This window comes from Coenobita brevimanus, chromosome 31 (genome assembly GCF_032717465.1).
Source record: "Coenobita brevimanus isolate Jiangsu-jjx chromosome 31, ASM3271746v2, whole genome shotgun sequence".
NCBI lineage: Eukaryota > Metazoa > Arthropoda > Malacostraca > Decapoda > Coenobitidae > Coenobita > Coenobita brevimanus.
Window position 1 is genome coordinate 28,384,944 of NC_136984.1, and position 25,719 is coordinate 28,410,662.

The following is a 25,719-nucleotide window of genomic DNA, read 5'->3' on the forward strand; positions in this document are numbered from 1 at the left end:
TTTTACAATTCTCTGTTCTTTCTGAAACTAAAATTTTATTATTATTCCTGAAGATTTTAAATAAAAAGAATAAACATTTAGATTTAGGGTACTGTACTGTAACATATTTCTTAATTTTTATTAAAGAATATTTTTCCTTTTAATAACTACAATGATCAACTGTAACTGGTTTGTTACATTTATGTATTATGTATATTGAATGGTTTTTAGTAAATATACATATTTTTAGCTGGATTATACATCCATCCATCATCCAACCCTACATTGCCCCATGAGGAGCGTAGGAGCCTGGGGATAGGCAGTTGGTCCCGACATTTAAGATGAGAGTGATGGATTATCAGTCAATCATTTCCTGTGACACCTCATGGGATGCATAGGGCCTCGATGAACTCTCTCCACCAATATTTGTCTCCTGCCATCTCCTTCAGGTCCCACCAACACTCCTCTCCTGCTTCCTTTTTGATTTTCCTCAACCAGGTTTCCCTCGGCCTACCTCTAGCAGTCCACTCTGGCACATCCTGTATTAAACTACCTCCTTTTCTGTATATGTGCCCCAGCCACTTCCAGCGAGACAGTCTCACATATTCATTAACTGGTTCCACTCTCGTAATATCCCTTACTCTTGCATTTGTAACTCTGTCTTGCCACTTTACCCCAAGAATCCTTCTCAGTATTTTATTCTCAAATCCAATACTTTCTGATCTGTTGCAGTTGTACTGTACCATGACTTATGCCCATAAATTAAAATTGGTCTAACCATGGACTTGTAAATTTTCACTTTAGTATGTACCAAAAGCATATTATTATTCCAAACAGATTTCAACATTCCAACAGCTCGCCAAGCCTGTTAACTGATAACTTTTCATGTTCATCCTATTAGGCCTATTGTACAGTATAAGTAAAAAATATATAATATATTAATAAATATGAAATAAACATATGCTAGGCAATGCATTTATTTTGGGAGAAAATGAGTTAATAAAACTTTGTGAAATTATGCATGTACTGTAATATTTTTTTATATTTATGACATTTATGATGTGAAAATTGTGTCAAAAATTGCTGATTTAAATCATGCCAACCTTGCTGCACAGTACTGTTGTTTCCAGATGATACTGTGTTGTTAAGTGAAGATGAAGGGGAGCTGCAAGGCTTGGTGGATGAGTATGGGAGAGTGTAAGAAATGGAATTTAAATGTGAATGTAGGGAAGAGTAAAGTTACGGTATTTGAGGGAAGTGAAGTTAGTGGATGAAGAGTTTGGGAGGAATCTGAGTGTGAAATGGAGGGAGAGTAAGAAATTGTTTTGGAAGGAGGTAAAGAAAGTAAGGCAGTGTGAAAGGGGAAATAGTAGGGGAGTGAAAGATAGGAATAATAGATTGTTGGTGGAGAAGAGAGAGAAATTGAGGAGATGGAAGGAGCACTTTGAGGATTTGTAGAATGTAAAGAGTGAGAGCAGTGTGAGTATAAGTGGTTGGGGAATGGCTGGGAGAAGAAGAGATGAGAGGAGGGAGGAAGATATCAGTAGGTCGGAAGTAGAGGAAGCGATGAAGAAGATTAAGCTGGGAAAGGCCCCAGGAATTGATGGAGTGTGTGGTGAAATGCTTAGGTATGGGGGTGAGATTGTTGTGGAGTGGATATGGAAGTTGTGTAGATTGGCTTGGGAAGAGGGAAGGGTTCCAGAGGACTGGAAATCAGGTATAATTGTTCCTCTGTACAAAGGAAAAGGGGAGAGAGAAGTATGTGGTAACCATAGGGGTATTTGCCTTCTTAGTGTGACTGGTAAAATATATGGTAGAATAGTCATTGATAGGGTTAGGCATATGACAGAGGAGCTAGTTGGAGAAGAACAAGGGGGATTTAGGAAGGGAAAAGGGTGTGTAGATCAGATATTTGTTCTAAGATGTTTAGTGGAGAAGTATCTAGAGAAGGGAAGGAAAGTGTATGCTGCCTTCATGGACTTGGAGAAAGCTTATGACAGAATAGATAGGCAAGGTATGTGGAAGGTATTAAGAATATATGGAGTGGAGGGGAAATTGTTGAGTGCTGTGAAGAGTATGTACGAGGGAGCTAGGGCTACGGTGCGAGTGGATGGTGAGCTGAGTGAGTTCTTTGATCTCAATGTGGGACTGAAACAGGGGTGTGTGATGTCTCCATGGCTGTTTAATATATATATGGATGGGGTTGTAAAGGAGATGCAAGGTAGGGCAGTGGATGTGGGGCTGGCCCTAATGAATGAGGGTGAGATTTGGAAGCTTCCGGTGTTGCTGTTTGCTGATGATACAGTATTGTTGAGTGAAGATGAATGGGAGTTGCAAGGTTTGGTGAATGAATTTGGGACAGTGTGTAGGAGGAGGAAGCTGAAAGTTACTGTAAACAAAAGTAAATTTGTGGTGTTTGAGAGGAATGAAGTCACAGAGTGTGCAGTGAGGTTGGATGGTGAGGATATGGAGAATGTGAGTGCATTCAAGTACTTGGGTAGTGTGATGAGTAAGGATGGAACTTTGGGGGATGAAGTACGTGAAAGGGTACAGCAGGGAAGAAAGGTTGTTGGTACACTGAAAGCCGTGATGGGAAATAGGGAGGTGCGTATGGAAGTTAAGAAGTCACTGCATGATGGTATTGTGATCCCTACCCTGACGTATGGAAGCGAGGCGTGGACCTTCCAAGAGGGGAACAAGTCAAGAGTGAGAGCAGTGGAAATGAGTTACTTGAGAGGAGCATGTGGAGTGACGTGGAGGGACAGGTTGACGAATGAAGAAGTGAAGGAACGTTGTGGGGTAGATGTGGATGTGGTTGAAAAGATTAGGAGAAATACACTGAGGTGGTTTGGACATGTGGAGAGAATGGAGAATGAAAGACTGACTAAGAGGGTGTATGTAGGTGAGGTGGAGGGAGGGAGAGGGAGGGGTAGACCGAGGATGAGGTGGAGGGATGGAGTTGAGAGGTATATGAGGGAGGGGGGGATGAGTTGGGGGGGAGGGTAGTCAATTGGTGGGTGACAGAGTGACTTGGAGGCGTTTTGTCTGCGGCCACCCTTTGCGGGATTAGGGCGTCGGGCTATAGATAGATAGATATAGATAGAAGTTAGTGAATATACAGTGAGGTTGGATGAGGAGGAAGTGGAAAATGTGAGTGCGTTTAAGTACTTGGGTAGTGTGATGAGTAAGGATGGAAGTTTAAGAGGGTGAAGTTCTTGAAAGGGTACAAGAAGGAAGAAAGGTTGCTGGTTTCTTGAAAGCAGCAATAAGAAACAGGGAAGTGAGCATGGAAGGAAAAAGTTACTACATGACAGTATTGTGATACCAACTCTAATGTATGGAAGTGAAGCTTGAAACTTGGAGGGAGAAGTTAAGAGTGAGAGCAGTGGAAATGAGTTATTTGAGAGTAGCCTGTGGATTCACATGGAGAGACAGACTGACAAATGAGGAAGTGAAGGAGCATTGTGGTGTGGATTTGGATGTGATAGGAAGCATTAGGAGAAACACATTGAGGTGGTTTGGCCATGTGGAGAGGGTGGAAAGTGAGAGACTGATGAGTAGAATGTATGTGAGTGAAGTGGAAGGGGAGAGTGGGAGGCCAAGGATGAGATGGAGGTATGGAGTGGAGAGGTATATGATAGAGGGGATGTGAGCTGGGAGCAAGGCAGTGAAATGGCAGGGGACAGGGTGACATGGAGGCGATTTGTTTGTGGCCACCCCTTACTGGATTAACCCATGGATTGCACAGTTATCTTTTTTTTATCCCACCCCGTGGTGTGCAAGAAGTGAAGAATTTTTTTTTTTCCTTTTTTTAATTTGTTTATTATAAACTTGAAGAGTAACATCAAGGGCATCATGTGGTGAAAAAAAAAATAATAATCTCTCTCTCTCTCTCTCTCTCTCTCTCTCTCTGTGCGTAGGGCCATGGGTAAGTTAACATAGGGGAATAGTTAAAAAAAAAAATAAAAAAAATTGTTTTTGTTTATTATAGACTTGAAGATAAACATACAGGGCATCATCTGGTGAAAAGAAAAAACTCTCTCTCTCTCTCTCTCTCCTTTCTCTCTGTAGCGCCATGCGTAAGTTTGCATTGGGGTTGAGTAGTTAACATCGGTGCATGGCCAGCACAGCCTGAGCTGTGGCTCACAACGTGACACTACCCTGCCAGAGCTGTGGCTCGGAATGCACGGGTTAAGGCGTCTGGCAATAGATGTAAGTGTTATGTCATCCGCATAGGAATGTACAGTATGTGTATTTGTGGTGTATGGGGTGTGGGAATGTCGTGACAAAACAGATCCTTGAGGGATTCCGTTTGTGAAGTTTCTGATGTTCATTGACTGACCGGCAAATGTTACGCGTGCACATCTACTTGCTGAATTGTTTACCAGTCATGTTTTTGAGTTATTTTGCATATTTACATTGAATATTTTGTTTATGAGGTTGTGACGGAGGTTGGCATCAAAATCTTTGCTAATGTCTAATGTGACTAAGAATGTTCTGTGTGGTGGCCTAGCTGAATTGATGCCATCAAAAACTCTCTGTGTAATGTCTGTAAGATGAGTGTTTGTGGAGTGTAGCAGCCTAAAACTGTTGTGCTGAGGTTATGGGTATGTGAGGTATAACACCAGTCATTCAGTAACACATATCAGTAAATGTGTTTAGCTTTTTATATGTTACATACATGCATTTTATTGAATATTTACGTGTAGAATCCACATCTGTTGTACACTATGTACAATGGAGTCTCTTTTTTTCCAAAAATCATGGGACTTTCAAAGTTTTGTTTAATTGATTTTTTCGGATAAAAGATACTGTAATAATATGTAGGATACAAGGGAACAGTATTGTACTCTCCTATCACCCATTTCTGGTGATGTCTAGCCCACCACCACCACCACCCCAAAAGCCACTCAACCTCTCCAAAACAATACACTGTAGTAACTATGTATGTAACTGTAATAGAAACTATCAGCTTAAATAAATCTTCACTCAAATAAACTTAAATAAACCTTCACCAAAACAATTATGTAATTTACTGTAAACAGTTTGAACAAATAAGGTCTTAAACCTAATTGTTTTTTCATATTTTCTTTTTCCTTATTCAATCATTCCACATCATCTCCCACATCATCCAAATCTTCCGAGGTGATGGATAGGGGCTGGCACAACCAACGCCTGCTCTAGTGACTAGCGAAGCAACCGTAAATTAACGCTAGTGGTGCAAAACAGGCCTGCCGTGTTTGAATTTTCGGATAGATTTTTGATTTTTGTGGTTAATCGAAATGAGAACGTTTTAGTAAAACTTACGGTTAATGGTATTTTACGGTTAAAAGAATTTCGGGTAGAAGAGACTCCACTGTATCATTTAATTTTACATTCATGCACTTTCACATAAATCATATTGTTTTAAGTGATTTCTGTATGTTTTTTTGGTGGGAAGTAGGTGTTTTCCATTTTTTCCCATTCTCTGGCAGATTCAAGGGTTGGCTTTTATTTATTTTTGATGGTTGCTAGTATGGTAACCATTGGACATATGAGCGTGAGATATTCATTATCAAGTGTGTAAATTCAAGCTCTTGAAATGTGTAAGAAAAAAATTACAATCCGAGAAAATTGAAAAATTGGACCCTAATACTGTAATTGCAGTTCTGGGGATAGGTGCTTTGAGAAATTTGCGGTCTTTAAGGGTTAAGCAGATTTGCCAGCTTCTCCCAATTTATAATATCAGTTGTGTGGAAAAAGTGGCGATACATGTGGCATGTTTGTCCTCACTCGTACCATACTGTTAAAAACATGTCCTGTGTTTTTTCTACCTCAGGAACCCATCAGGAGGGGTTGCGTATGCCAGACAAACTACAGTATCTCTAACTTCTGTGTGACTCTTATGTGGGAAACAAACCATCTCTTACCCTCTGTGAGAGTTACCATACTTTTAAAAACATATTCTGCTCTTTTTCTCCCCAAGGAACCCGTCAGGAGCAGTTGCGTATGCCAAACAGACCATCTCTGACCTGCTCTGTAATCGCATTGACATCTCCCAGCTGGTGATCACAAAGGAGCTCACCAAGACAGAGTATGCAGCCAAACAAGCACACGTAGAGCTGGCCAGCAAGATGAGGAAGCGGGACCCAGGCAATGCACCCAAGCTTGGAGATCGTGTGCCGTTTGTCATCATTGCTGGGGCTAAGGGGACCCCAGCATATGAGAAGGCTGAGGTGGGTTTGGTTAGGTTAGATTAGCCTAGGAAAGGTTAGGTAAAGTTAGATTAGGGAAGGGTAGGTTAGAGTAGGGTAGGAAAGGTTAGATTAGGAGCAGTAGCCTTTCCAGATAGCTGGCAAGGATCTCTCTCTCTCTCTCTCTCTCTCACACACACACACACACACACACACACACACACACACACACACACACACACACACACACACACACACATTCCCAGATATACAGCCCACAGACTGTAACACTTACCATATATTGCTACATTACTGTAGACACACATATCCACTTCAAAACAACAGCACTTATGAAACAAGTGGATGAAGTACGTTTGAACAGATACACAAGAAGGATAGCACCCCATTCTCATTTTAATAGTCAGTGAAGTCGTGTAAAATGGATGTGAAGGGTGTATTATGGGTATGTTGAGGTGTGTGTAATGTGTATGTGTACGTGGGTATGCATGTTAAGTGTAGGGATGTTGAAATGTTGATTGATGTGTGAATGATTCTTTGGTCCATTTCACCAGCCATTTGTGTCAGTTCTTCCACTTGTATGCTTTATCTTTCCTTATTCTTGGACTCTGATCTAACCATACCTCCTAGAATCAGTGGTTGTGATGATGATGGTGATGGTAATGATGAGAATGAGGAGAAGGAGAAGGCTTGTGATGATAAGGAAGAGGAGGAGGAGAAGGATGGTCATGATGATGGTAATGATGATGACGATAAAAATATGATGATGATGATTGAGGAGGAGGAAGACGGTGATGATGGTGATGATTGATGAAGGGGAGGACGATGGCAATGATGATGGTGATGGTAATGATGAGGATGAGAAGGCTTGTGATGATAAGGAAGAGGAGGAGGAGAAGGATGGTCATGATGATGGTAATGATGATGACGATAAAATGATGATGATTGAGGAGGAGGAAGACGGTGATGATGGTGATGATTGATGAAGGGGAGGATGATGGTAATGATGATGATGATTAATGATTAATTGATGATGATGGTGGTGGTGATAATGATTGATGATGGTAATGGTGGTGATGATGATGATGATGATGATGATGATGATGATGATGATGATGATGAGTGGCTTTTGTGGCCTTTTCTTTTTAGACTGTATTGACAATTCTTCTAATTTTATGCTTTTTTTCTCTAATTCTTGGATCCTACCCACCCCATTACTGAGTGGGAAAGTAGGGTTAGGAATGTGATAGTGGTGATGATGATGGTAATAGTAGTGAGTAAGATGATGATGGTGAAGATGAGTGAGTGAAAGTATAGGGTTATGAACATGTTAGTGATAATGATGATGACAATAACAGTGATTATGATGATGACAGTGCCAGTGCAGTGACTGTGATGATGATGGAGTGGGAACATAAGGTTATGAACATGATAGTGGCGATGATGATGACAACAATAGCATTGATTATGATGATGATGATACAGTATTTGACAGAGATGATGACAGTAACAGCGACTGTGATGATGTATGACAGCAGTGATGATGAAGACAGGAGTGATAATGATGACAACAGCAGTCATTGATGATGATGATGATAACAGTGAAGACCACAGGAATAATGATGATAATGGCAGTGACTGTGATGATAATGACAATAACAGCGATTGATGATGATGATGATAACAAGAATTATGACAATAACAGCAACTATAATGATCATAATGATGGTGATAATGGTCCTTGTGATGATGATAATGGTGATAATAATAATGATGGTGTTGATGATGATGATGAACAACCTCTAATCCCTCTTCCCCAGGACCCCATCTACGTTCTTGAAAACAGTCTTCCAGTGGACTACGAATATTACCTCACCAACCAGCTCAGCAAACCTCTCCTTAGGATCTTTGAGCCCATCTTAGGAGAGAAGGCCGAGAGTCAGCTGCTGAGTTAGTCATTTGTGCTCTTATTGTTAATCTTCACATCAATTCCTCTCTTTACACTTGTCACTATCAGTCTGTCTACCTGTCTGTCAGGCTGTCTGCCTATCCATCTATCTATCTATAGCCAGACGCCTTAGCCCTATAAGGGGTGTCCCCAAACAAATCGCCTCCATGTCGCCCCACCCTGTCGCCTGCCATTTCCCTGTCCTCCCCCCAACTTACACCTCTCTCTCTCATATACCTCCCTAGCTATTCCATTCATCCATCTCATCCTCAGTCTTTCCCCCCTTACCCCCTTCCACATCATTCACTTACTCTCCTGGTTAGTCTCTCATGCTTCCTCCTCTCTACTCCATCCATCCATCTCATTCTCAGTCTCCCCTCGCCTCCTCCTCACTTGCATACACTCCTAGTTAGTCTGTAATGCTTCATCCCTCCATCTCATCCTTGATCTACTACTCCTTCTCCCCCCTTCCATTTCACCCACATACACCCTCCCAGTTACTCTCTCACTCAATCCTCTCTATTCCATCCTTCCATCTCATCCTCGGTCTTATCCTCGGTCTTTCCCCCTGCCCCACTCACACTCTTGCTCACACATTCTCTCTCTTAGTTAGTTTCTCACTCTCCATCCTCTCTGCTCCATCCCTCTATCTCATCCTCGGTCTCTGCCACCATCTTGTCCTTGGTCTCCCTGTCCCTCTGCCCCCTCCATCTCATCCTCAATCTCCCCCTCCCTCTGCCCCACCTCCATCTCATCCTTAGTCTCCCTCTCCCTCTGCCCCCTCCATCTCATCCTCAATCTCCCCCTCCCTCTGCCCCACCTCCATCTCATCCTCAGTCTCCCTCTCCCTCTGCCTCCCCTCCATCTCATCCTCAGTCTCCCTCTCCCTCTGCCCCACCTCCATCTCATCCTCAGTCTCCCTCTCCCTCTGCCTCCCCTCCATCTCATCATCAGTCTCCCTCTCCCTCTTCCCCCCTCCACCTCATTCACATACTCTCCTAGTTAGTCTCTCACACTCCATCCTCTCCACATGGCCAAACCACCTCAGTGTATTTCTCCTAAAACTTTCTGTCACATCCACATCCACGCCACAACACTCCTTCACTTTCTCATTTGTCAGTCTGTCTCTCCATGTAACCCCACATGCGCCTCACTCACATATACCGGTACTCCTAGTTAGTCTCTCACTCTTCATCCTCTCCACATGGCCAGACCATCTCATTGTATTTCTCCTAATGCAATCCTACTTTAACTTGGCCTTAAATTGCACAAATGCCAATATTAATGTGTCTTGAAATATGCTCATAGGGAAAGGAAGATCCCAAATACTATTTCCTAAGTGATTTATTTTCTTATTACACCACATTATTCTATTCTGTGTTATATAAATCCTTTCTGTTTTGCCTTACTTTGCATAAATAATGCGTGAAAGGATATTAACTAGCAATATCCAAAAATAAATCAGTAAGGAAGAGGTGTTAGGGAGCTTCCATAACCAATGAGAATACAGGCTTTCCTTGGTTGTATGTGGGGGTGCCCATCATCCATTTACTCATTGTTGTGTTGACTTATGGTCTGTACACTGAATAACAAGCCAAGTGATTTCCTGTACCCCAGGAAATCATTTTTTATGCTCGGTGGTAATCGTACAACCAAATTATGATGCCTGGTGGTGTAGTGGGTAATTAAGGTGCTCCAATCAGATTGAGCCTGTGTTCAGGAGGTTTATATCCAAGGGATGGTTGAGGTTTATTGCTCATGTAATGCCACTCAGGGATGAGTGAGGCTTGTCACTCTCATCGTAAATGTCAGGACCATCTTGCCTAGCCCCGGGCTACAATGCTCCTCATGGGGCAATACAGGATTAAGATGGTGTATGTGTGCATGTAGAGTATGATGATTGATTGACTGTTGATTATAATTGATGGATTGATGATATGGGTGGTTACAGAGGGTGACCACACACGCTGCCGCATCATCACACACAGTAAGGTGGGTGCCATGGCCAAGTTCATCACCAAGAAGGCCTCCTGTGTGGGCTGCAAGGTGCCCATACCATCCGCTGCCCAGGCACTATGTCAACACTGCAAGGTTAGAACACTGTAGTCACTGGAGTCTCTTGGTCACTATTGCATACCCATGTCAGCCATTGTAGTCTCATGGTTAGTCATTGAAGTCTTTTGGTCACTGTTACATAACCACTTTAGCCATTGTAGTCTCGTGGTTAGTCATTTGAATCTCTTGGTCACTAATCTATGCTTGTGTTTTAAATTATCAATATTTCTAGACTGCAGGTGCCTTGCCTCAGACTCTCGCACATTGAAGGGGCTATATTGGGCTCTCTGTCCCACCCCTACCCCCATAGGCCATATGATTCCTAAATGGAAATGGAGGAGAAAGAATTTTATGCTTATTGTAAAGGATGCCTGTAAGGAGCATGAATGGGCTGAACCCCCCTCACTCATTTTTGTATTGGCAAAAGGTGTGGCTTTTTTTCTTTCTTTTTTAAGGAAGAAGGAACCAAAGGCTAAAAGTCCACAAGATTGTTCCCTCTAAGAAAAAATAAACACAAAAACAGAGAGCCAAATTTAATATCCAGTGATTTTAAGGTACAAAAGAAGAAAGCATACAATGAATGGATGAGAAATAGGGGCGTGGAAGAAGTTGAGAGGCAGAAGAGAGAATTATATGTAGAAAAGGAGAGAGGTGAAAAGATTAGTAAGAGAGAGTAAAAAGAGAGTGGATGAGGCATTTGGAAGGAATTTGAGTGTAAAATGGAGAGCCTGTAAGAAAATTTTCTGGAAAGAGGTGAAAAGAGTAAGACAGGGTGGAAGTGAAGTTAGCAGGGGAGTGAAAGATAAAAATGGTAGATTACTCGTGGAGAAGGGAGAAGAAGTGAGCAGATGGAAATAACTCTTTAAGGAATTGTTGAACATAGAGGATGGAAGTAATGCGAGTATAAGTGGCTGAGGAATGGCTGGGAGAAGGAGGGAGGTGAGAAGACAGGAAGAAATCAGTAGGATAGAAGTTGTGGAAGCAATGAAGAAAGTTAAATCGGGGAAAGCCCCAGGAATTGATGGAATGTATGGTGAAATGCTGAAGCATGGGGGAGAGATAGTAGTAGAATGGATGTGGAAGATGTGCAGATTTTCCTGGGAGGAAGGTAGAGTCCCGGAGGATTGGAAGTCAGGTATAATTATTCCCTTGTACAAAGGAAAAGGGGAAAAAGAAGTGTGTGGTAATCATAGGGGCATTTGTCTTCTTAGTATAATAGGAAAAGTGTATGGTAGGATACTTATTGACAGAGTTAGAGAAAGAACAGAGAAATTAGTTGGAGAAGAACAGGGAGGTTTTAGGAAGGGAAGAGGTTGTGTAGATCAGATATTCATTCTTAGATCTATAGTGGAAAAGTTTCTAGAGAAGGGAAAGAAGTTGTATGCGGCTTTCATGGATTTGGAGAAAGCATATGACAGGGTGGATAGACAAGGATTGTGGAAAGTGTTAAGAATATATGGAGTAGATGGGAAGTTGTTGAATGCTGTGAAGAGTATGTACGATGGTGTGAAGGCTGCAGTGCATGTGGTTGGTGAACTAAGTGAATTTTTCTCTTTGAAAGTTAGGTTGAAACAGGGATGTGTCATGTCTCCATGGTTGTTCAATCTGTACATGGATGGGGTAATAAAAGAGGTACAAGGTAGGGTAGTGGATGTTGGAGTGGCCCTGGTGAGAGAGGATAGTGTTTGGAAACTCCCTGTACTGTTGTTTGCAGATGATACTGTGTTGTTGAGTGAAGACGAAGGGGAGCTGCAAGGCTTGGTGGATGAGTTGGGAGAGTGTGTAAGAAACGGAATCTAAAGGTGAATGTAGGGAAGAGTAAAGTGATGGTCTTTGAGAGAGGTGAAGTCAGTGAATGTACAGCGAGGTTGGATGGTGAGGAATTGGAAAATGTAAGTACGTTTAAGTACTTGGGTAGTGTGATGAGTAAGGATGGAGGTTTAGAGGGTGAAGTGCTTGAAAGGGTACAGCAGGGAAGAAAGGTTGCTGGTTCTTTGAAAGCAGTGATAAGAAACAGGGAAGTGAGCATGGAAGTGAAAAAGTGACTACATGGACAGTATTGTGATACCAACTCTAACGTATGGAAATGAAGCTTGGATGTTGTTGGAAGGACACAAGTCAAGAGTGAGAGCAGTGGAAATGAGTTATTTAAGAGGAGCCTGTGGAGTCACATGGAGAGACAGGCTGACAAATGAGGATATAAAGGAGCGTTGTGGTGTGGATGTGGATGTGATAGGAAGCGTTATGAGGAACACACTGAGGTGGTTTTGCCATGTGGAGAGGATGGAGAGTGAGAGACTGACGAAGAGAGTGTATGTGAGTGAGGTGGAGGGGGGAAGAGGGAGGGGGAGGCCGAGGATGAGAGGGAGTGATGGGGTGGAGAGGTATATGAGAGAGGGGGGTGTGGGTTGGGAGCAGGGCAGTGAAATTGCGGGGGACAGGGCGACTTGGAGGCGATTTGTTTGTGGCCACCCCAAACGGGATTGAGGCGTCTGGCAATAGATAGATAGATAGATTTTAAGGTGCCTGGACAAACATCATTTAAAAGACTGGAGGTCATAGGTAGTAGAAGGTATAGACAGAGAAATGCAGTTCCAGCGTTGACCTGTTGTATGTATGAAGGACTGAGAGTAACGGTTAACTTTTGCATTAGAGAGTTGGACAGAAAAAGGATGAGAGTTTGTTGCTAGGTGTGTTCTATGAGCCCCCAGTAATGGTGGAGGGATGCAAGCAGACAGTTCAGAGGAGTAGGGACCATTGAAGTAGCCATTTGTGAACCAAGCAGTGTCATAGTGTTACTGTATGTGTAGAATGCCATATAACATCCTGCAGTCCTTCCCAGCGAGCCATATTTCTCCCCCATATCAGGAATGTGAGTAATTGTATCATGCATTAATCCATCCTAACCTACCATATTACTCCCTGCTTTACCAGAAACGTGAGAGTGAGGTGTACATGAATCAGATGTCCACACTGGCTGCGCTGGAAGAGAAATTTTCCCGGCTGTGGACCCAGTGTCAGCGCTGCCAGGGGTCCATACATGAGAAAGTTATCTGTACAAGGTCAGTCATTGTACTCTTGTAGAAGCTATGCAGGCAGGCGCCACAATGGTAAACTCCCAATTATCCGTCGTTGCAATATCTGGTGCTGCTGGCTCGGCTCTATTAACCCGTGGATTGCGAGCCACAGCTCAGGCTGTGCTGGCCGTGCATCACTGCTAACTTTTCCACCCCTTTTCAAACTAACGCATGGCATTACACAAAGACAGAGAGAGAGAGAGATTTTTTTCTTTTCACCAGATGATGCCCTGGATGTTTATCTTCAAGTTTATGATAAACAAAAATAAAAGAAAAAAATGTTTTTTTAATCATTTTTTCACCACTCCCCTACGTAAATTTACGCATGGCCCTACGCAAAGATGGAGAGAGAGAGAGATTTTTTTTTTCACCAGATGATGCTGTGGATGCTTATTTTCAAGTTTACCAAAACAAAAAAAAAAAAAAAAAAAAAAAAAAACTTTTTTCTTCATCTTTTGCACACCATGGGGTGGGATAAAAAAAGGTAATTGCACAGTCCACGGGTTAAAGGAATAACCAACAAAATTATGCAACATCCGGCACCAAAACAGGACATAACCAGCAGTACTGTGCAATATCCGGCGTTCGGGTGTATGACCGGCTTGTAAGCAGTAGTCAGCTGCATTACTGTACAGTGGTAGGTAGGGGTGCCCACCATCCACTCACTCGATGTCTGCCCTTTTCTCTCTTCTTTCCTTCCTTCTTCTGTCTTTCTTTCCTTCATTCTGTCTTCCTTCCACCTACGGGTGACTCTACACTTAGTGACAAGCCAAATGGTTTCCTGTACACTAGGAAACCATTTGCTGCACTGAGTGGTAACCATATAACCAAATTATGGTGTCTGTTTGCTTAGTGGATAATTAAGGCACTCCAGTCAGATTGAGCCTTTGCAGGTTTATACCCAAGGGATGGTTGGGGTTTATTGCTCATGTAAAATGCCACTCAGGGATGAGTGAGACTAGTCATTCTCATGTTATGAGTCCATATTATAATTACAAATCATAATAGACAAATAGATAAATAGATAGACAAATAGACAGATAGACAGCTCTATGCGAGCCTGGGAATGGGAAATGATCTTGCAAGTTACACTGAGGAAAAGCTGACGACAGACTAGGAAGTAGCCAGTAAGGAGATAATGCAGTTAGTTGGTCAGCGATCACCAGGTGAACACACATACTCACACACAGGCTTCTAGAACTTTCCAACCACAGGGAACACACGTGGTACATCTCCTGTTTCACCAGAATTTAGGAAAGAGAGCTCAGAAGGAGAGAGGCCATAGAAGCGGCAGGGAGTGGGTAGAAAGGCTTAGCAACTTGGAAGAGAGAGAGAGAGATAGGGAGATAGCTAGCGGGACTCTACTTTGTACTTCGCTCTGTGTGAGAGACTTGTTAATATTTCCAAGACAAATAAAAATAGTCCCATACTATTCTTTACCTCTCCTTGTCATTGAATGACAAATGGGAAAGAAGATTATCCACTTACAAAGCTACTCAAGTATAACAACCGCTCGTCCACAAGTCTAATATATATAACTTCTCTACAAGTAACTGCAAAGTCTTTTTATGACATTTGGTAGCAGCGAACGTATACAAACCTCGTCTATGAATCAACAGTGAATTCATACAAAATATCAAGATTGAAAACAAGAATACCTCTCACAACCAACAACTCACAAATAGCTCCTGATAGTATTCTCTCTAACCAGCCCCCTCCATCTCCCCGATCATCACGCTGATGTAGAGGTGAAGAGGTCACAGGACGCCTTGCAAGTAGTTTAACAAAGTACTGATACAAACAATCTTGAAATTTCTACAACGAACCAGCGAACTACAACCATCTACAATCACCTACAAGTAACAACTCTATGAGTCGTCTGTATAATCTTCTACACGCACCTACAAGTAGCGGCAGTCTTCATCCTACAACAAGTAAATCACAAGAAAAAAGGACCAAGAATACATCAAGTAAGAAAATACAAAACAAACAAACGAAGAGTGAGACACGACTCATAGCTCATAACCACCAGACCTCACCCTCCTCTCTCTGCTACATCCACCCAACCTCCACCGCTGACGCAGGAGTGAAGAGGTCAAGACGACGAAGCAAATACCAAGTCCATATTCACAACTCATCTTACTCACTCATCTTCACTCAAGTTACTCATCGCTACTCATTTACTCACCACAGCTACCAGTTTGGGAAGTCGACGTCATCATGCGTGCCTGCTGAAAAGACGCCACGTCAGTCAACTCACCACCTGCACCATCACTAACACCTTTCCCACCATGGTAAAAATGAGTGAGTTACATAGTTACTTCATTTATACAATACACAGTGATAAACAATAAGCTTCTGCACAAACATATAAAACGTGCTGTATAGTTACAGCTTAAATACACATACTTACTTCAGTTATCTGCATAACTCAAACACTAAATAATCACCAACAATAAATATTCTACACTATATATTCATTTATTTATTATAACATTTCTTTACTACCAACGAGTGTTACCATTTATACCTACATAAAATACGTGTTTCATACATACAACTATACATTATTACATCTACAAAGTAATAAAGAAATTATACCATGACAGTTACTCAGTGAGCGATTAAAAGAACTGTATTTAACATTTATTAATTAAAGCTACCTAGTGGAAACAGATAAATTAAGTTACAAGGAAAACCAAAAAAAAAAAAAAAAAAAAAAAAAATGGCCAACACAAATGACGTTAGCAAGAGTGAACATCTTCAACACAATCGTGAAGACAATGATTTCCACAGTGCTGACACATATATTGGCCACGATAGGTACAAGTGAACAACAAGTCAGTGTATATAGTTAATACTGTATATAGTGTATATATTTTTTACATAAAATAACAAAATATGGGGCTATATAATATTATTTTCAGTATTATCTATGCAATATAAACTAAACTTTTAAAAAAGTATCCCAAGGAAATTAGCTAGTAATTATGCAACCATGAACAACATAGAAAAAGCGTACACAAGCGAAGAAAAACAAACTATAGAAAATCAATACATACAAAAAAAAAAAAAGAAAAGAAAGAAAGAAAGAAAAAGTAAGAAAGAAAAAAGAGAGAAATAGAGTAAGATCACATAATAAACACATGAAAATAAGTGTAAGTGTTACTACATATGCCAAAATACCACATAAACTACAAACAAAAAAGCAAATTGTTGTCTCCACAAGCAAGTGGCATGGCATATCATCACTATCATCGACCGCAGCATGACCGGATTCATATGTCAGGACTGCAGTTATTACAATTACCATAAAACGCCATAACTTCGGACATTTTTTATGTGTTTTAATGAATAACTCCTTGTAGAATGGTGCAATTTTATTCCTGTTGGTGTCATGTGGTAGCCAGGGAGAGTACCTACTAAATCCATATATTTAAAAAAATTAGCCAAGCTAAACTTATGCTTTTTTTTTTTCATTTTCAAGTGTCCGAAGTTAGGAACAAATTTTCTAACTTCGGACAGCTCTTCCAAACTTCGGACATCCATGTATTTTCCCTTTAAACATGAGAATGGTTAATGGGATCTATCTCTGGACACACTGGCCAAACTTCGGACACTTGAGAAGTTTTTAAAAAATGTAAAAAAAAATATTGGGCACTCTTGACCAGAGTTATACATATATATAGAGAAGTATCCCAAAATATCTTCTTTTTGGAGCTCGTAATTTCATATCACATTAAATTGCATCATATCACATTGTAGTGAGGTATTCTGGCCGTAAATAGAACTAAGAACTATTCACGAACTTTTTGAGATGAAAAAATAAAATAAAAATGCACTGCATATACGCAAAACTGTAAGAGGAACTGTCCTCATTTTCCTAAACAAAACTTCACTTAATTATCAAGTATCTACCTCATTGACTCAACAAATGCATACCGAAATAACATAATATGATGTTGAACATTTCTTACAGGTTCTAAAGACACACACACACACACACACACACACTGTCACTGCTGTCATCAACCATTGGGTATACAAATGTGTGAGGTGTACCCTGAACGTGTTTGAGAAACCTGACATGTATTTCTGGTTTTACCTTCACAATGATAGCAATATAATGCCTATATCTGTCTTTGGTATCAAAGGGAACCCTCACAACTACCCAATCTGAGGGAACAACTTTATCCCCAATAATCTGGGTAGAGGTGACTGTCAGGGGAGATGCTTGTGCTTCATGGTTGGGTGCAGATGTGGAAGTGGAAGGCTGTGCTGCTATCTCTGCTGTATCCTCTTGTGGCTGCAGTGGCTGGGGTTGTGGATCATCAACTTCACACTCTTCATGCTGGCTCTCTGTTTCATTTTGTAGTGCCCTTGTAGTAATACTCATGCCCGGTGACACATTCAACCTTTTCTTTCGCCTTGGTTTCGCTATAGCTGGACTTGAGCTTGACTGACTGGTTCCATGCCTCATGTCCTTCAACATTTCCAACACTGAGCTGTCTAAGGCAGTACTGGTAGATGGTCCTGGTGTACCAGTATCAGCTGTATCTTGGATTGAATCTTCTGGAAGTCTTGAGATGGATTTCTGTGGATCAAGAGGATAAATGCCGCACTTCCTAAACCCACTACGTAGGTTGTCAGCAATGGTCCCTTTAACTTTATCCACCAGTTCGGTCAGTAGTGCTGGGAAGCAGTCTTTAGGTAATGAAGCACTCAGCCTACCAACAGTAGTTTTCTTGAAGTTCTCGAGGATCTTACGCCAGTGCACTTTTAGAGGCCGGAACACAGCAACATCGAGAGGTTGTGTCAAGTGCGTGGAGTTAGGTGGTAAGAGAAGAAAGGAGATATTATGTTTCTCACATGACTCAATAACACTGGGTGATACATGGCTTGCCAAGTTGTCTCCTATAATGACAACTCTACCTGTCTTGCGTTTAGCATAGGGGAGGATAATTTTGTGGAACCAGTCATCGAATGAACATGAGTCGAACCATCCACTGGGGGACCTATTGTATAGTGTTCCAGGAGGGCCCCCTTCAGTCCATGTATCGTAAAGATGGATAGCTTTATACACCACATATTGAGGGAGTAACACACCAGATGCAGTTCCATAGAACATAATAGATATTGAGGATTTTGTTGAGTTCATGATTCTCTCTGGATATTTAGTGCCCCTCCTCACTATGACTTTCTTTTTACCTGGATCATCAATAAGATTGGTCTCATCAAAATTTATTATGTTCTCTGGAGGCACACCTTCTAGTGATTTTTTCAGGTTACTGTAGAACTCGGCTAGCATGGCTCTTGTCACTCTGGCTCTGTCAGTCTTTATATTCTGGGACAATCGTCTACTAAGGGTTTGTTTGTGGTGCTTGAAGAAGGAATGGGCCCATTTAACTCCAGGTACATTGTTACTGAATCGTGACACAACAACCCCTCGTTTGTCTAAATATGCTTTCACTAACATCCTCAAGTCCAAATTGTCGAGTGGGAATCCCCATTCTGCCAATGTGAGGATTCTCTGACACACCAGTAACTCTTCATCATGGCTCAATGAAGTATTACGTCCCACTTGTTTGCAATGTTTTTGTATCAGGTAATCATGTAATGTGCTCTTTTTTAATTTATATTTTTCAGCTGCTTTGCGCACACTCATGTTCTTGTTATTTATGTCATCTTTAGCCTTTTCCAGGGCACTTTTGGACACTTTACTTGTGTAGGCTCTTTTCCTCTTTATAGGAGATTTCGCTGTTTTAGCCATGTTTTTCTGTTTATATAATTAGCATCACTTTACCATTAATATTATTGTCTGTCCGAAGTTTGGACTTTATTTGGCTCAAATAATTTGTCTGTCCGAAGTTAGGAATTTTTTCTGCAAAATAAAGAAGTATTCATTACAGCAGGCATAGCAAGATTATCCATGCATATATTTTGAAACAGTTTACTTCCCAGTACTTACAGCACTTTTCTACATACAATCGTACTGTTCACTTTTTTACAATTGAAACTGTTTGCTCTGAGTGAACAAAGTTTTGCAGGGTAAGAAAATTCAGTTATTTTTTCCAATGGATTCACGAATTTTTTTCACCCACACATATTCAAGCTAGTTTAATAGGATTAATACATAATAGTCTTAGAGGATTACCCTACCTACCCACATCATTATTTTTTGCAAATATCGCACTCTCTTCCAATAAACTTGAATTATTACATTTTTTTGCGAAATGTCCGAAGTTTGGACACCGTCCGAAGTTATGGCATTTTACGGTATGTAACGACAAACGATTGCATTATGTTACACTTGCTACAATTATGTAACTACAAATGATATGTAACAATTATGTAACGACAAACGATTGCATTATGTTACACTTGCTACAATCATGTAACTACAAACAATATGTACCATTTATGTAACAGTTGCATTAACAAGATGTAACTTTTATGTAACTTTAACTACCATTATGTAACTACAAATGATATGTAACAATTATGTAACGACAAACGATTGCATTATGTTACACTTGCTACAATTATGTAAGTACAAACAATATGTACCATTTATGTAACAGTTGCATTAACAAAATGTAACTTTTATGCAACTTTAACTACAATTATAAGGCCAACATAATTATGCATTACCACAATATTTTGTAACAATTCATAAAATGTTACAATTATGTATTACCACAATGCTACTACAATGTTATAAGTCATACAACTATACCACAATTCTGTATTACCAGTATCATCATACAAGTTAGGTGAAATATTAGACATTACTAAAGGGATAACTCAATATGTAATGTATAACCTAGCAGTATTACCACTGCACAATGATATGGGTACGTTTGTTGTACATGCACGTCTTACAAAGTGTCATACAACAACCATTGCATTTATTCAAATATGTATACAACTTGTTTAAAATGTAATATTATTGAATCATTGCAATTTACTATGAATATTATATGTATACAATATTATAATTAATATTATGTATTAATAGATTAACATATGTCAATGATAATTGCTGTCGGAGGACCTTCAGCTGCGCGGCCGAGCATATGTTATGAGTCCATATTATTATTACAAATCATAATAGACAAATAGATAAATAGATAGATGAATAGACAGATAGACAGTTCTATGCGAGCCTGGGAATGGGAAATGATCTTGCAAGTTACACTGAGGAAAAGCTGACGACAGACTAGGAAGTAGCCAGTAAGGAGATGATGCAGTTAGTTGGTCAGCGATCACCAGGTGAACACACATACTCACACACAGGCTTCTAGAACTTTCCAACCACAGGGAACACACGTGATACGTCTCCTGTTTCACCAGTATTTAGGAAAGAGAGCTCAGAAGGAGAGAGGCCATAGAAGCGGCAGGGAGTGGGTAGAAAGGCTTAGCAACTTGGAAGAGAGAGAGAGAGAGATAGGGAGATAGCTAGCGGGACTCTACTTTATACTTCGCTCTGTGTGAGAGACTTGTTAATATTTCCAAGACAAATAAAAATAGTCCCATACTATTCTTTACCTCTCCTTGTCATTGAATGACAAATGGGAAAGAAGATTATCCACTTACAAAGCTACTCAAGTATAACAACCGCTCATCCACAAGTCTAATACAGTATATATAACTTCTCTACAAGTAACTACAAAGTCTTTTTATGACACTCATTTTAGATGTCAGGACCAACTTGCCTAGCCCCAGGCTCCTTTGCTCCTCATGGGGCAACACTTGATTAGGTGATGAATAAATGAATGAATCATTACTGTATTGTATTTCATGCTTAGTTTTCAGCTTTGACACTTGGAAAAAATTTTAAGATAGAAGGTCAAGACAGATAGCGACATAATATCCGGCTCAACGCAGAATGTTGAGCTGTTGGGGGGTACTGTGCAATACCAGCAGGATACCTAGCCCTATTTTTCCCATAAGTTATGTGCTGCGTTATACAAGTTTCACAGTCCCTGTTTTTTAGTCTGTTACTTTCTTCCCACTTGTGTTACTGACCCGCCTGTACGAGATCAACTGTTGTACTGCAGTAACTTGAGGTCAGCTGTAGTGCGCATTAAAAATTTATGTCTGCAGTATCATATATATACTGTACAGTATATATATATATATAATATATATTTATTTATTTTACTCCATTAGAAAGTTAGTTGTACAGGATCAGCTGTTGTACCCTATCATCACCTAGGCATGAAGCAACTTACCCAACCTACATGATCATAAATGCAAGTTTTCCATTATTCTTCATTATCATCCTGACCTTCTTTCTCACCTAAGGATAGCATGAAGGAGAATACTGAGAAAACCAGTAAACTGAAAGCATGATAGAGGGAGAACTACCAGCAGCATGTGCAATTAAATGCACCAGATATTCAGTCACACATCATTCAAGATAGTGGTAGGTGGAGATGCTCACCATCCACTCACTCAGTGTAATGCTGCTTTGGGTGTCTGCTCTTTTCTCTTTTCCTTCCTTGTCTTTCCATCATTCTTTCCTCCTCCTACTGTCTATGAGTGACTTTACACTCCCTCTTGTGTCTTTCTTTCCTTCATTCTTTCCTCTTCCTTCTGCCTATGGGTGACTCTACACCTAGTGACAAACCAGATAATTTCATGTACACCAGGAAACCATTTACTATGCTGGGTGGTAACCATACAGCAAAATTCTGACATCTAGTGGTTTAGTGGGTAATTAAGGCACTCCAGTCAGATTGAGCTTGTGGAGGTTTATATCCAAGGGTTGGTTTGAGGTTTATTGCTCATGTTATTCCACTCAGGGATGAGTGAGGCTGGACACTCTCATCTTAAATCCCAGGACCAACTTGCCTAGCCCTAGGCTCCTACGTTCCTCGTGGGGCGACATAGGATTGGATGACGGATGGATAGATGGACATCATTCAAGATCTTGTAAACTTGACTACACCACACAAACCAAACCATCAGCATATACAGTAAACTCTTAATTATGTGGCATAGTTCAGCAAAGCCCTATGCTGAATAAAGTGAAACGCCAGGTATTGCATAGTACCCCTCCATTGTCTCTACATTCAGTGTCAAGCAGGCTATTGTGTTACTCTCCATCTCGACCCTTTATCCTAAAAACTTTCCCATGAGTAAAAGGTGAAAACTAAGCATAAAATACAACACAGTAATGATACAGTTTAGTAATACAGTGCTGTTTGGCTGCTGCTTACGAGCAGGTTGATACGCCTGATATTGCATAGAACCACCGGTTACTTCCCATTATGGCACCAGGTGTTGCATAATTTCGTTGGATGTTGCATTAATCCGCCGACTCCCGTTGACGTATATATACGTCTATACGTTTTGTCACTGTGACTCCCGATGACGTATATAAACGCGCAACAATTGCAAGGTCCCTGATTTGCACAATTTTCATATTGCGCTCATGATTTTTGGTACATATTCACGGGACACCTTCCTCTACAAGATGCCAGGCAGGGTCAATGCCTTACCCCACATGACCTCCCCGCATGCCATTGTCTCGGCAATTCACCTGTTACCAGTGACCTGGCCAGTAAAGACATGTCGTGCCACTTTACGAAATTCAAGGCCAGAGTGATTCCTCAATGGATGACAATGTGGAGGACAAAGTTTACGTAGTGTTAGAGGAAAAAACAGTCAGAAATGATGATCATGTAATGTCACCAAAAAAGGTCAGGTATGTTGATGTGTTTAGTGAGTGAAACAATGCTTATATTGCCTATATTAATGTGTGAAAACCAATATTCTCTCGTACTGCGTATAAATTTGTACCAAATAAATATATACCATTTATGAGTGATGTGGAATAGTTACCCTCCCATAGAACTCGTTTTCTTTGGAGCCAGGCTGAAAGAAAACCCAGTAAGGTAAGGGGTACTGCTACCTGTATCCAGTATTTTAAACCTCAGGTGAGTGATTTCTCTATGAATTTTCGATGTTTCTCACCAAAAGTGGAGGTTTGAGCCCAAAATTTTTTTTTCAAAATTGGTCGGGATTGGGGGGTCAGTGGTGGAAAATCCTTCGGGACGGGGCGAGTTAATATAGCCAAGTCAACAGTGCCAGATGTTGCAATGACGGATAATTGAGAGTTTACTGTAAACTTCTTGTTACTTCTCTTTATAGATGCACTGTACATGCTTGTACCAGGTAGCTGATATCCTGATCCATTCTAGAGTCTATCTCTCTATCTATAGCCCAACGCCTTAATCCCGCAAAGGGTGGCCACAGACAAAACGCCTCCAAGTCGCTTTGTTACCCACCATTTGACTACCCTCCCCCCAACTCACTCCCCCCTCCCTCATATACCTCTCAACTCCATCCCTTCACCTCATCCTCCATTCTAGAGACTGAGCCTTAAAATCTTGTATCTGTATAAACCTCCCATAATTCTTAACCATCTTTAGAGCAGGACACTACTGAGGCAGTTTATTCTGATGACCAACATGTGGTTTTATGCAGCTTAGGGCAGCTCTTGCCTAATAAAGCATTGCTTGTTTTTTGAAGTTCTAGGTTATTGAGTAAATGACTGACATCCTGGTGTATTCAAGATTATTAACTTCTGAAAGTAGTCTGTGATTGTGGTTTAAGTGAAGAGAACTCCGAGAAAGTTTGTAAATTAAAACCTATGAATTTTTAGCTGTGAAGTGAACCCAATATATCTGGAGACTTGGGGGCTCGAGTAGTGAGTGAATGAGTGAGTGTGTGATTCATTCCACTGGGCATCCTGGTGCCTAATTCTTTCATACTCAGGTTTTTTCCTTCTTGGCTTATGGCCCCTATTGAGCCTCATCCCCTCTTTAGATGAGAAAAAACAGGGTAGGAGGAGGAGGAGGAGGATGAATGATGGTTGAATGCATGTGTGACCCATAATGTCAAGGAGGTCAAGGATGAGATTGAGGGATGAAGTGGAGAGGTATATGAGAGAGGGGGATGTGAGCTGAGGGGAGGGAAGCGAATTAGCGGGCGACAGGGCGACATGCAGGCAATTTGTTTGTGGCCACCCATTACGGGTTTAAGGCATCTGGCAATAGGTAAATAGATAGACATTGGTAATTCTCCCATTCCTTTCATCTTATTATTTCATCCATCCCAGTATTCACAATATTTAGCTGGATATAGGATTTTAATAATAATAATGATAGAGTGAGTAGATGGAAATACCTGTAGTTATAATACTAATAGTGATGAATGTTTGAGTTTAGTGGGAAGTTTAGCGAGATGTGTTTACAGCTTCATAATGGACTGACTGACTCTTTGTTCCCCATGCCAGCCGTGACTGTCCCATCTTCTACATGCGCAAGAAGGTGCAGCTGGAGTTGGTGGAGCAGGACAAGGTGTTGCAGAGGTTTGGAGCGCCCGCCTGGTGATTATGGCTCCGCACAGAGGAGAAAGCTGATGGTGACATCATTTGTTTTATTGTGTTCATGCTACCATCTGGCAGTTTTATTCAGCCAACGAGAGACTGCTTAAACTATCCACCTATCTGTCTATAACCAAGTGCCTCAATCTCACAAGGGTTGGCCACGAACAAATCATCTCCATATCTGCCATTTCACTGCCCTCCCCCCAACTTACATCCCCTGCTCCCATATTCCTCCCTACTTCATCCCTCCATCCCATCCTCGGTCTCCCCTCCATCTCACTCACATACACTCCTAGTTAGTTTTTCACTGTCCATCCTCTCAGCTCCATCCCTCCATGTCATCCTCAGACTACCCCCCTCCACTTCCCTCACATACACTTTCTTAGTCTCTCACTCTGTCCTCACTGCTCCATCCCTCCATCTCATCCATGGTCTTACCTGCCCTCTTCCCCCCCTCCACTTCGCTCACAGACACACTCCTAGTTATTCTGTCACTCTCCATCCCTCCATCTCATCCTTGGTCTCATCCTCCCTCTTCCCCCTGCCACCTCACTCACATGCACTCCTAGTTAGTCTCTCATTCTCCATCCTCTCCCATCACAACGGTGGACTGTCCTTTGCTGAATAAAATAGTCAGATGTGAGCTGGAACAAAATTAAAAAGATTTTGTTTGGTCATTGATCTGGTAACCTGCCTTGTGGGCCCTGAAGCACCAGTTGCCTTGTTCTCATGGCCTTTAGATGTTCCCTAGTACCTGTTCCCATGCTATATATCTAGTTTAAATATTTTACATCGAAATATTCTTTTAATTTTGTGGATAGCTGTGATTATGTTTTATTTTTTAACCCACCTGGTGATTTCATTTTTTATATTTTGCTTAGCCAGTGCCAGAGAATTCTGTTTTGCCAAGAACGAGTCACTGCAGCCTCTGAGTTAGTGGCGAGCATAATACTGTATTGTGTGTGTGTGTGTGTGTGTGTGTGTGTGTGTGTGTGTGTGTGTGTGTGTGTGTGTGTGTGTGTGTGTGTGTGCTCTTCCTTGCATGCACCCGCCCATGCATGCTAGTGAATC

The 25,719-nt window shown here is 41.1% G+C and overlaps 1 protein-coding gene across 1 annotated transcript in view; it reads left to right on the forward strand.

Annotated features, from left to right (window-relative positions):
* Nucleotides 1–24,671, forward strand: part of LOC145395436 (DNA polymerase delta catalytic subunit-like) — a 103,963-nt gene extending 79,292 nt beyond the window's left edge. Inside the window, exons 18-22 of the mRNA XM_080269035.1 lie at nucleotides 5,945–6,194; nucleotides 7,991–8,120; nucleotides 10,070–10,209; nucleotides 13,108–13,235; nucleotides 24,556–24,671. Coding sequence (XP_080125161.1) covers nucleotides 5,945–6,194; nucleotides 7,991–8,120; nucleotides 10,070–10,209; nucleotides 13,108–13,235; nucleotides 24,556–24,652 — 745 coding nt within the window. The 3' untranslated portion in view covers nucleotides 24,653–24,671. The remainder of the gene's footprint in view (nucleotides 1–5,944; nucleotides 6,195–7,990; nucleotides 8,121–10,069; nucleotides 10,210–13,107; nucleotides 13,236–24,555) is intronic.
* The last annotated feature ends 1,048 nt before the right edge of the window (nucleotides 24,672–25,719 follow it).